The 12,506-nt window shown below is 38.1% G+C and overlaps 1 protein-coding gene across 2 annotated transcripts in view; it reads left to right on the top strand.

The window, feature by feature from the left end:
• The first annotated feature begins 5,517 nt into the window (after positions 1-5,517).
• The window catches only part of LOC149145724 (protein S-acyltransferase DHHC9-like), a 95,782-nt gene continuing 88,793 nt past the window's right edge, over positions 5,518-12,506 (top strand). For both annotated transcript variants that reach the window (XM_089448008.1, XM_089448009.1), the window contains exons 1-4: positions 5,518-5,626; positions 5,781-5,948; positions 6,074-6,135; positions 6,255-6,307. In XM_089448008.1, the coding sequence (XP_089304134.1) occupies positions 5,608-5,626; positions 5,781-5,948; positions 6,074-6,135; positions 6,255-6,307 (302 nt within the window). In that variant the 5' untranslated portion in view covers positions 5,518-5,607. The remainder of the gene's footprint in view (positions 5,627-5,780; positions 5,949-6,073; positions 6,136-6,254; positions 6,308-12,506) is intronic.

The raw sequence follows: 12,506 nt of genomic DNA, 5'->3' as shown, positions 1-12,506 counted from the left end.
TGGCAGATAAACACTTGTACAAATTTTACAATGACTCTATACAATGATACTTTTACAATGACTGTATGTAGTGCTGCCCACTTGAAGACTTCATGTGGTGAACTTCTTGTTGCTGTTCTACACCTTGATTGCTGCTCTTGTCATGCTACCCTTTCTCACTCTTCAGAACATTAGATTATGCATTGAGTCTTCTCTTGATGAATATATAATACCTGCAAAAAGTCTTCAAGGAAATACCCATGACATGATAATAGCAAAACTTACCTCATCCTGCAGAGCATATGTCAGTGCTAAACAAAAACAACAAATTAGAATACAAAGAACCTAATGCAATTAAGAGATGAACATGCATATACAGAAGATACTTACCTGGAGCTTACCTCTGCTGCATCATTTTGCTGCACCTTGCTCTTTGCTGCCCTAGAAAGTTTGGTCCTTTGTAACCCTTTGACAGCACTTGATCTAGTTTTTTTACTTGCCTTCTAGGAGCATGATATTGAATCTGATGTATCTCTGTGATTTCAGATCCCCAATATGTGATCTTTGGTCCTGTAGTAGCCCTCTGAGTCTTCTTTCCAATGCCACAGGTCTGACCTGATTTGGATTCTTCAAGGCAAAGTTATGCCCAATCTCTCACAATGACCTAATTATGGACTAGTTCAGTAGAGCAAACTTGTACGGTGTGCCATGTGTCACTGTTTCCTCTTTCGGCTCTGAAATTGATACACAAAAAACTACAGTCCGTGCACTATCCACCAATTTTTATAGAATTCCAATCCATTTCTCAGAGAGAGAGTTATGATGATTTTCCCAAGGTCACCTCTTTGAGATGAAATTCGAGAGCCTGCAAAAACCCTAACTTCCACATATCATATCTCCGAAAATATAGTGAACCAAGATCAGAAATTCGGTCACGACGTTCATCAGGATTTCGAATCAAATGGGTTTTAATTTCAGCATCTAAGACTTCGCAGAAATAAAGTTATAGCTAAAATGCCACGATCACTCCTTTTGGAGGATATATGAGATTTCTTTTTATAGAGTTGAGAGAGGCTTCTATAGAGAATGTTGGAGGAATTTTAGGAACTTAAAAAATTATTAATTATTGACTATTCAATGATCAAAATCAATGATAAATGCCATGCCACAACCCCATGGGGTTTTAGCCCACTAATTGTGGTTACTAATTTCAATCTTGAATAACTTACAAATCGTGAGGAATTACGAGGAGAGCTATATACCGATAGAAAGATATTTTTGAGTACAGTATTCCTATAATGGTTATGAGATGAGAAACCATGAATGATGATGCCCAATGTGCCATGGAAGTTCAGGGTCATCCTTGGTGCTGCTTGGGTTGACATCAATGACAACCTCAGATCATCTTTAGATCAACATAGGTAATTTTGGTCCTGTTACCCACCAAAAGTGGGTAACCCATAGGAGAGTTTTTCTCGTCATTTGACAGCCAGCCAACCAGCAGCCCTATAATGGTTTTCAGATAGATTTATGTCAGAGCTGCCAACCTATTGCTCTCTTCCATCTAGCATCCTTCTTGAAGGAATGTAGGCTATATTATCAATAGGTACTTTAACAATTTTAGCAATCATGCACTTTTGTTTAATGTCAAGGGCATATTAATATGAATCCTAGGGAAAACTGGATGATTGATCACTTTTGATTGTATCATTGTTCCCTCATTTCATTTGGGAGGTTAGCTTTTGACTCTAGTCTAGTGGGACCTCCTTTAAGGCCTTATGGTTTAGGAAGGAAACTAATAGGGGGCACTGTTGATATAGTGTGTCCATGATGATTTCTACCACTTTCCATCCTTTCCTATTATTCATATCCATTCTTCAGGATTGATTTTCATTGGCCATTGGGATTGGCACCCTCTATCCACATCCTTGAGTTAGGGCCTGAAACTTTGGTCCTGGAGGTTGATGTAGCTGAAAGAATGATAAAAGCATATAAAGTCACAATAAAAAGAAAATGTAAAATGCAAAAGATGGTTGGGACTTGTTTAGCATGTGGGCAAAAGCCTAGCATGAGCTCTACCCCCTCATTAGCCATCACCTAGTTCCTCAAGCATTTAATGCTTCATCTAAAATAAAGGAACTCTTGAATGTCCAAACCTTTGATGAGCGAGAAACTACTACATCTTTAAGGGGTATTGGAAAAGCACAAAGCAAGCTTGGTCTCCTAAGCTATGCACAAAAGAAAGATAAATCATTAAATCAAAAGACGTACCTGAAGGGTGGAAAATGTAGGCTAAGAAAGGGGGTAACTCATGCCTCCATGATTGCTCCCTCCTTACATCATTATACTCAAGATGTTGGACCTCCATTAACTGGTCTCATGGCTATGGTATCTTCTTTGAAGTCTTTGCCACTCTATGACCACATTATCATATGCGCATATGGATTGATGGGTCTACCTAGGACATGTCACTTCCCTTGGGGGTTGGAAACACCTAATAGGGTTGTTTACTTAATCATACCTAATATAAGTGAGGTATCTTGTTTACAAATCTTGAGCTAGTAAGACATTTGAAGGTAATTCTTGTGTGAAGTATTCCTAGGCCCCTAGCATTAGATATGATCCACAATGATTCTTAAATGGTTTTTATCCCTAATGATATTGATCTCACTTGATCTTTAGAGTTGTGTTTAAGGTGGTAACATATATACAATAGAGATCCCTTGAGGAATGGCTTGAATCCTTTCCAAAACATTGACGAGGAAGTTTTGCCCCATTCTGAGAGTAGATGTGACCTTGTATCCCCACCATTGCGCCTCCAGAGATGAGAGTTGGGCCTTGAGTAGCTTTGACATGGTTTCATACCTCTTGGTGTACTCCTGATGCTAAAACGCTGACCTAGAGAGGCAAGGCATTGACTTACTTGATGATGTGCTTAAATGGACCCAGAATGCCCCCAGGTTGTTGTTGACCTTGTTTGATGGATGGTTCCTTGTTCTAGAGAGATGATGATGGAGATCACTGAGATTATTTGGGAGGGCTAGCACACCATTCCTTGATGCCAATGCTTGATCCAGATGATGCCACATCATCCGTATGTGCCCCAAAAGGGTGATATATGCCCTTTTGAGGATGACATTGTGGTGGAGGAGGTGCCATTTGGAGATCTAGGCATGCACTTTTGATGAATTCTTGGCTTGATCATTACTCCAACCATTATATCACTTGATGGGGGGTCTTCGTTCTTGGATGATGATGTCATAGTGGAGAGTTTTATTCCCATGTGTGGGAGATATTGGCATTTTTATTATATTTTAGAGCTATTTCAAGGTCAACTTGTGACATATGGCCTAGCTGAATGCTTCAACCAAACTTCTTAGGGATTTTGTTGTGAAATTTTGGAAAAGTGACTTGGTTGCCCTCATATAAATAGAGGGGAATCACTTTCCATTATTCATTATCATCATTCACTCACTCCTTCTGCAAAGGAGTGCTCAATAGCTCGTCTTTCCTCTTGGATGCATTGTGATCTTTTTTGGAGCAAATTGCCTTGGGAGGGAGGATTTTGCATGGAGAGACTTTTGGGATTGATTGAAGTGATTCTTGTTGGAATTGTGTAAGTTTATTGTCATTTTCTTCCATTTTGCATGTTATATTTCTGAAATTAGGGTTTCTATGTGTGCCATATTAAAAAGTGCAATATCTTTTCTTGAAATCTTGATTCTCTATGGTATGTAAAATTTGTCTTGTAGGAATTCAATGAAGGAACTTGGTTCATGCATCCTTTGATTTTAAAGTCTCCTATCTAGAGAAGTCGCTAGAGTTTTGTAAGTGAGGAAATTCATTCTTCCACCCTCTTCATCCAAGGCCCTCTATCATTGACCTTGCCCTAATTGACTCCATTGCCCAACCAGATAAAGGCACTAGTCTAGTAGGTGTTGATCATTATAAATTTCTCTTTCTTCCTTAATTTATGGTAACTAGGGTTAGGGTTAGCTTAAAATCTTCATTTTATAGCAATTTTATATCCATATGTTATTGCCCAATTGGAAGGGGTTACACTTAATAAGTAATAAAAGGTAAAACCTGGCATTAATTGCATCCGTTAACATTAAAATTAGGGTTGACATCTTGGTATTTATTTCAACCGTTTAAAACTATTGTTTGCTTAACCCTAACTTGCCTCCCTCATAGCCTATTGGTCTTTGGTTGATCCTATCCTTCATTGGCTATTTTCTAGAGCTGTTATATGCCATCATGTGTGTTAAATCTGCATATCTTACAACCCCTAACTTATAATAGCTCTCTTCTGAATTGTAAAAGTCTTAGGAAAGTGTTATTGAACTTTAGGCAACTCTTAACTCAACCTTTCAAGGCTCTACCAATACCTTTCCTCCTATCATTAGACCTTGCATCACCATTGAGCCCTTTAATTTAGTACCTTTCCGGTGATCTTCTTTAGCGAAGCCTCCCTTGTGGGTTTGATTTCACCACTAAACAGCTTGAGAGAAGCCACTCAGGGGGTAGTGGTGAATGACTTTAGGCAACTCTTAACTCAACCTTTCAAGGCTCTACCAATACCTTTCCTCCTATCATTAGACCTCGCATCACCATTGAGCCCTTTAATTGAATACCTTTCTGGTGATCTTCTTTAGCGAAGCCTCCCTTGTGGGGTTGATTTCACCACTAAACAGCTGGAGAGAAGCCACTCAGGTGGTAGTGGTGAATGATCTCTCGCCGGCATAAGACCTAGGTTGCCTAGTGGGGCTTTGCAATAGGCCTTCTGGATTTTCTGGTAACAGGTTCCAAACACAATACCAAAATAAAATCTTTTTTCACTACCAACTTTGTTGTTTGAAATTTATTGTGACATCTTTGCAAGTGAAACTGGAAGGTCAAAGTATGAAGTTGCTAATGGAAGTTTTATATTAAACTGCTATATCCCAGGTCATGGGAAAAATGACATCTAATCATTGAAGAAACATTTAAAATTAACCTAGCAATGTCTTAGGCTACTCTGGGTGTCACAGGTTTGCAGTAGACAAGTTGACCAATATGTTTCGCTGTAAAGGTCATTTACGGTTCAAATTAAGTTTCCTATGTTGGTGAAGATCAGGTCCACATCTTACATTCATCTGGAGAAATTCTACCACCAAGAACACATGATAATTTATCTTTCATTAGTTTTCCAGTAAATGCACTTAGGCATGACAGCTTCTGGATGGCAGTTTTGACAAGGCTGCCTGCATTTTTTGTTCTGTTAGAAGTTCGAACTTGGAATCTTGTACTTCGGTGTAATAGCTCTCAGAGTTCTGATTTTACCATCAATTGCCGCACCATCCACACTTAGTATTTATACTGATATTTTCCCATTAGAACTATACTTCATACGTTTCTGAGAATTCCTTGTTTAGTGAAAATTTGGTGATTTTTTAAAGAAAATTACTTTCACTTTTTCCATTGATCTTGGTACCTACGAACACCATTTTGTGGGGGAGCAATGCTATCATTCATGATGGCTAACGTCATTGTTGCCTTTGTCTATTTTGTAGCTTTTGTACTTAGCAACCATTGGAGTGATTTACTATTTTGCCTTGAAGTCTTCGTCAAACTACATTCCTGGTTACTATGTCCCAGGAGTGCATTGGTAAGACTTATTTTAAAGCTCTTCCTTCAAGTTGCTTGTACTTTGCACAACAGTTTCGACAGAATTAGATTATCGATGTCACTCTGATTAGTGTATATCCATTGTAACATGTGCTTGGTAATAATCCTTGTATAATATAGTGTTGCTTATGCAGGTATACAAGCATTGTTGCAGGGCTTGTGGGGATTATCCTTTTCATTCTTACCAGTTTTTCTGATCCAGGTACCATCAATTCTGAGAATGTTTCGAGATACATCTCAGCATACCCTTATGATGGTATCATATACTTCGAAAAACAATGTACGACATGCAACATTCCAAGGTTGTCCTTTCCTGCCTGTGTGTTAGCCTTGAGTAGTAAATATAAGAAGTGCTAATACTGTTTTTAGACTGTTGTAACTTATCTGGCTTCCACTTGCTTATTGCTTCTCTTGTTGGTGCATTCAGACCTGCAAGAGCCAAGCATTGCAGCATCTGTGATCGCTGTGTTGCGCGCTTTGACCATCATTGTGGGTGGATGGTCTGTCTACATTTTCATAGCCACTTTGCTTTTTGAGAAAAATAGTGTAAAATGATATGGATGGATTCCGTTATGAATGTTTCTGAAATTACTTTTTTGTTTTGGCAGAACAATTGCATTGGAGAGAAGAATCTTCGGTACTTCTTGGCATTTTTGCTTTGGTAAGCTCCCTTTGTCTTCTTGACTTTCCAGTTTGATAATTACTTAAATGGATCTTCAGAGCTTGGTTGCTACCCAGCTTTTAATGCATGTAGTAATTGTTAACCCCTTTAAAGTTGCTTTTTAGGCAGGCTTGACTTCATAATTAGTTTAAAAAAAAAATGATGAATAGTAAACTATAATAAAGACTTACAATAGTTCATAATGTTATTTTTAAAGTTGCAATAAGCCCTGAAACACAAGTGCAACCCAAGGGAACTAAGGAGGGCTGCCCACTGTCACCACAGAAGCTCATCTTCTTGCTTTAGGCTGGCTCTCCTCTAGCAGAAGGTGGGTTCACTAAGTAAAATATGAGATAAACTATAGAAGTATGTGGATGATGTGTTGTTGAAAAATGTAACTAGGTTCGGTCTTCACAATTTGTGTTATTATGTATTTCATGTAAAAAGAAAAAGAAATATTATTTTTTCAAGCATGGGTTTCATGCTCAAGTCAATTTATTAATTAGGTCAAGCATGTTCTTCATGGTTCTAGGGCTTTCTGAGTCAAAAGAATATTTGTCATGAGCCAAGTTATTGTTCTAGAATCAAGTCCCATTTGGACTTTGAAGAAAAAGTGGAAAAAAAAATTATTCAAGTCAAAAATGTAAATTTTGTTTGCACAAGACCAAGTCAGCCCTGCCTGGACAAGTTGGCCTTGGAAGGGACCCATCCAACCCCCTGGATGTGTATAAATAGTGGACAGTTTGACCTCATTTGGAGTATCTTAAGCAAATTTCGATTTCTGTGCCAAAAAGAGCAATATACAAGTGAAGAAGAGCAAGAAGTCAAGAGAGAGAGAGTGTAGATCAAGAAGGAAGAAGAATCGAACTTTCTGCCCTAAATCTCTCACATGTGCAAAATTACAGGGTAAGAGCAGGGGACGAAGTTGCTACTGTAGGTCTGAAATTTTGTTGCGGGGGCCGAAAATTCAGATTTGACCAGATTTGAAAGCCTTTGACTTGTTGGAAGAGCTTGGAAGGAGGGCTGACTTGGGCCTTGTGGGAAGTCTCGGTCTTGGTGTTTGGGTTTTGGATTTCTCATTTGATCTGATTCTATAAGAAGAGAAGATTTTACTGGGTTTTCCCCTTGGAGGGGTTTTGCCTTGGCTTGGAGCCTATATCTTGTGTTCATTGTCTTTTTGTGATCTTCATGGTTTATGGTTTTGGTAATTGTTTGATGAAAAGAACATAATAAAAGTAATAATAAGCCAACATATCTTCACAAACAATTATCAAGTAAAGAGAAATCACCGTAATTGCTGCCCTATTGATTTCTCAACATGGTATTAGAGCTAAGGTGAAGAAGAAGGCAGCTTGAAGATCACTCTTGTTTGCATAAGGGGAAGAAACTCATACAAGTTACTTTGAAGGACATTATTTGCAAGAGTTTATAAGGAAGGGCACAAGGAAGAAGTCTCAAAGTTCATAATTCACCTTGAAGAAAGGCTACTACATTAAGCTATCATCTGTCTCTCTCTCCATCATTGAAGGCTCTTGATTACACATTGTCATCTGGAAGGACATCTCTCTTTTGGAAGCTCTTTGATCATCATTTATTTTGGAAAGCATCTCTATAGAAATCATCACTAAAGAAGCATCAAGAATCCTGGGAACATCATCTACACTCTTGAAGAACTCTTTGGATCATCAACTAAAGAAGCACCAAGAATCTTGGGAACATCATCTACACTCTTGAATAATGCTTTGGATCATCAGTCAAGGGCATCTTTGAAGAACTCTTGGGATCATCAATGTGAAAATTCCTAGACTCAAAAGAACCTCTACTGCAGCAAATCTGAATCTACTTCACCCACTTGATTTTTAATATACATTAACCAAGTTATTCTTCTGAATACTGAATCAAATTACTTTTGTAGCCTACACTAATTAAATATTTGATCTCATGAAACATAAAACAACGCAAAGAACAAGATACATAGGACACACTTATTTTTGGACACAATAGTCCCCGGAGAAACCCAATGCGGGAAAACTGGTGCAGCAGATCTAAGGGTTTATTATTATGCAGGAGAAATATCTGAATACAAATCTAGGATGCTCATCTAGCAATCCTTTACAAAGAAAATACTGGCGGAAAATTTGACTGAGTTTTACCTCACTTCACCTTGTAGAATTCCAACCAATGTTGCAGTAATCATTATCGGGATATTATCGGCGAGGGGAAAAAATCGTAAAAATCGGAAAAAAATCGGTAAAAATCGGGAAAAAATCATAACGTACAAAAATATTTTTTTTTTTTCAATTTTTTTAATATCTAAAGCATCTAGAACATAAAATAAATACATTGACACATAAATATGATAAAAGAAATAATATATAAGATGCGTAATATCATTTCTAGTGCTACATCACACATAATAGTGAATCATGTCCTGAATAGTAAGTCCCGACTCCTGAGTCCCAACTCAGCCTCAAAATATCAACAAAAAATATAATAATGTATCTCATATCATGAGTCATAATGTCATATACAATGAAATGAACCAAATAACTAAAGTCTAATACTACTGATTTCCTCTGCCCCTCTATATGGAGATGCCAGTGGAGTTGGCAATGGACTCTGTTGTGCTCTAGAAGCTGAAGAACTAGGAGCTACAGGAGGTAGAACACATCCTCTACTGGTGACAGGGGTAGCCTGGGTAGGTTATGTCACCTCCTCCTCCTGTTGCTCCTCCTCCTCATCAAAAAATTCGGAGAAAAAAAAATTTATTTATTTATTTTTTTCCCAATGATTTTTTCCCAAAAAATCGCGATTTTTTCAAGTTATTGCTATTTTTTGTGAAAAAAATTAGCGTAAAAATCGGGTGATAATATCACCAAACTCAAAAAATCGCGATTTTCCGATATTATCGCAATAATATTGCGATTTTCGCAACACTGATTCTAGCTAATCCGACACCAGACTGGCTAACCCTAAATATTTCTGCGCTGACTTTGTGTCGCCCTGCGTCACCTTCTTTGCCCTCTGCGTTAGCTCTCCCGGTTGTTCCGGTAGTTCTTGGCAGTTCGTGCAGTTCTCGGTAGTTTCGGCAGTTCCCGACAATTTCGGATGTTCCAACAGTTCTGGATCTGCGTGACAGGTAGCTTTTCTGCGTCAGCTCTCCCGGCTACTACGCTGCCTCTGCGTCAACTCTTTCGGCTACTGCACTGCGTCTCTATAAGCTTTCTCCGCCTCTGTCAGTTTTCTCCGGAAAGTCCTCCCGGATTATCTTTGCCCCTTAGCTGCAAGATCTCCCCAATTGATTTTCCTCCTGAGATTTTCTCACCTCCGAAAATCGATTTCCTTAATCTCTCTGTGTGTGTATTTCCAAATGAACCCCAAACCTCCATTTTATACTTTTCTTGTTGAGTCTTCAACGACTGAGATTAAGTCTCTAATCAACGGCTAAGATTAAGACATGACTTGATCCGCCTTCTAGATCGTTCTCACCCATATTTTGATTAATACCCATTAATATTTTAATTTCTCTAATTTTAGACTTAGGAACTCTATTAAAAATATTAATTATTTTAATAAAATACAATCCGGGTGGAATTTCACCAAAATTTTTTGGGATCTTTAGAACTCATGTGTCTTAGCCTCTACACTAATTTTCAAGCCTAGAGCACTTCAGATGCTACCAAAAACTAACAATCAAAATCTTTGGAAGCATCAAGAAGACATTACCATCAAACAAGTCAATCTTTTGACAAGTAAGTACTACATTATTCTCTATGTCTCAATCTTCAAATCAAATGACTTCATTTTGCAAGGAAGGAAATAAGCTCAATTGATCAACAAACTTCCAAGCATGAAAGAAGAGAATAGACTTGATAGTCGTAGAAAATGAAGTCATGGGTTACGTTCTAGGCAAAGTTACAAACCCAGAGAAGGATAAGACTCAAGAATGGGCCAAGTACACTAAAGGAGAAGTTAGGGATCAAAGGATTCTCATTGAATCCATCAAAGATAATATTATTCCATTTGTTGCAGATTTGGGTACATCTAAAGCAATCTATGACAAGTTGGTAAAACTATACTTTGTGAGGACGACAAGCTAGAAAATATCTTTGAGGAATAAACTTTACAAGGTAAAGTTATCAAAGGATGAAGACTTGAAGGATCAATTACAAGTGCTTGGAGAAGTGGTTTCTGATTTTGAATTAACAACTTGTATACTCAATGGTTTACCTTCAAATTGGAGTTATTTTGTGACAAGCATCTATCCTAGAAAGGACACTCCAAACTTCGATGAGTTGTGGTCTTTGTGTATGTTAGAAGAAACAAGATTGAAGGCAAAAGATGACACTGAACCAAATGAAAAGTCTCAAGATTTTGCTGCTAAATTGAAGAAGAAAGGAAAGTTTGGAAAGTTTGAACCTCATTAAAGGAACAATAATAATCAACCACGTAGAAGACAAGCTATGTCCAAAGTACAATGCTTTGGATGCAATGAATATGGACATTTTAAAAGAGATTGACCCAAGGATCCTCAAAACCAAAAGAATAATAAGAGGAATGAAAGGAGAGGAGCTCACATAGTTGAAGAAAATGAGGAACCTGAAAAGAAGCCAAAGAATGAAGATCTTAAGGATCTTTATTATTGAAGAAATCTACCACTACTAGGTTTACTCGAAGTTTCTTTTTTTCCTTAGAAGATGGCAGTTAGAGTAGCATATGCAATTACATTTGTTGAAGAGTCTTGGATTTTGAAAAGTTATGGCATCATGGAAAGAAGCATATAGCATGGAGAGGATTAGAGTCTGCACAGTTAGTTGCATCTCATTATTAGCAGTCATCTAGCAAGGATAAAAAGATTTGGACCATCTAGCACTTCACAGTTCATGCAGGAATTGTTGATTTGGGGTAGCATCAGATGTGCTCTAGCCACGAAAATTTGGTGGAGAGGCTAAAGCACATGAGATATCCAATACCCAGAAATGGTTTGGGTAGAATCTAACCAGTTTGGGAGATATTAAAATAATTAATATTTTTAATGGAGTCCGTAAGTCTAAACTTGGAGAAAGTAAAATATTAATGTGAATTAATATAAAACTGAGTTAGAATGGTCCAAAAGTCATGGATCAAGCCAGATCTAATCCTATCCGTTGATTAGGGACTTAATCTCGACCGTTGAAGTATCAACGAGAAAAGTATAAGAGGAGACTTGAGGGTCACTTGGAGAATACATCGAGTTGATAAAGAATTCGATTTTCCAAGGGTAGGGCTTGCTGAGGAAATTGAAGGAGTGATCAAAGTTGTAGCTGAGGAGCAGTGAATGCAGTAGCAGAGAGGCAAAGATAGTACCGGGAGCATCAACGCAGAAGTCGAGAGAGGGTTGATGCAAAGCCAGCTAGAGGCCACCCAGAAGCAGCCAAAGGCCACACAGAGGCAACCAGGAGCTGTGCAGAGCTTGAGGAGGGCTAGCATGGTTGACGTAGAGGCTCTAGAGGCTGATGTAGAGCCCCGAGAGGCTGATGCTGGGCCAGGAAGGCTGACGTTGGGCTAGAGAGGTTGTCGCAGATCCTAGAGGTTGACGCTGGGAGATTTCGTGGGGCAGATTAGGGTTTGTTGTCGCACAGATTGTCACGACAACGCTTAGATCGGGGGCTTCACCTTGATCCCCGATCTCTCCGTTTAAGCCTGTCTCCCGCGGCTAAAGGGGGTAGACCCTATGGGAAAATGATGACCAACTGGGGACCAGTTGGGTTTGGGAGACACGAGGGGCAACAAGCACTTAATTGATTTTACTAAGATTAATAGACCAGTGCCTTATGAAAGAAATGATTAAACGATTATTTATCAAATGCTGCAGAAATATGAACTCACCAACAATCGTTTACCATCAAACAACTCAAATAAAGTTTAACTTTTACCAAATGCGAGATAATGACTTAATGATACTCCAGCAATTAAAATTTCGAAAGATAAAGTGCTTTAAACAACCACGTAAAATGCTAACCAGAGATCACATTCATGTAGTTAATCTTCAGATGAACATTAAAGCATCAAAATTTTAGCCTCAGCATAAAAGATAAAACATAAGAAATTCCTAAGCGGAGACTGGAATTGGCAAAAAATTTCCCAAAATATTTTTATATTTTTCAGATAAAACAAAATTTAAAACTAAATGAAACCTTTTATTATTTTGTTTTATTTA

Source organism: Pinus tabuliformis, chromosome X (genome assembly GCF_031772625.1).
Source record: "Pinus tabuliformis cultivar Carrire ecotype Pingquan chromosome X, CPIR1, whole genome shotgun sequence".
Taxonomy (NCBI): domain Eukaryota; kingdom Viridiplantae; phylum Streptophyta; class Pinopsida; order Pinales; family Pinaceae; genus Pinus; species Pinus tabuliformis.
Note: the sequence above shows the minus strand (reverse complement) of the source record. Positions and strands in the feature narration are given on the sequence as shown.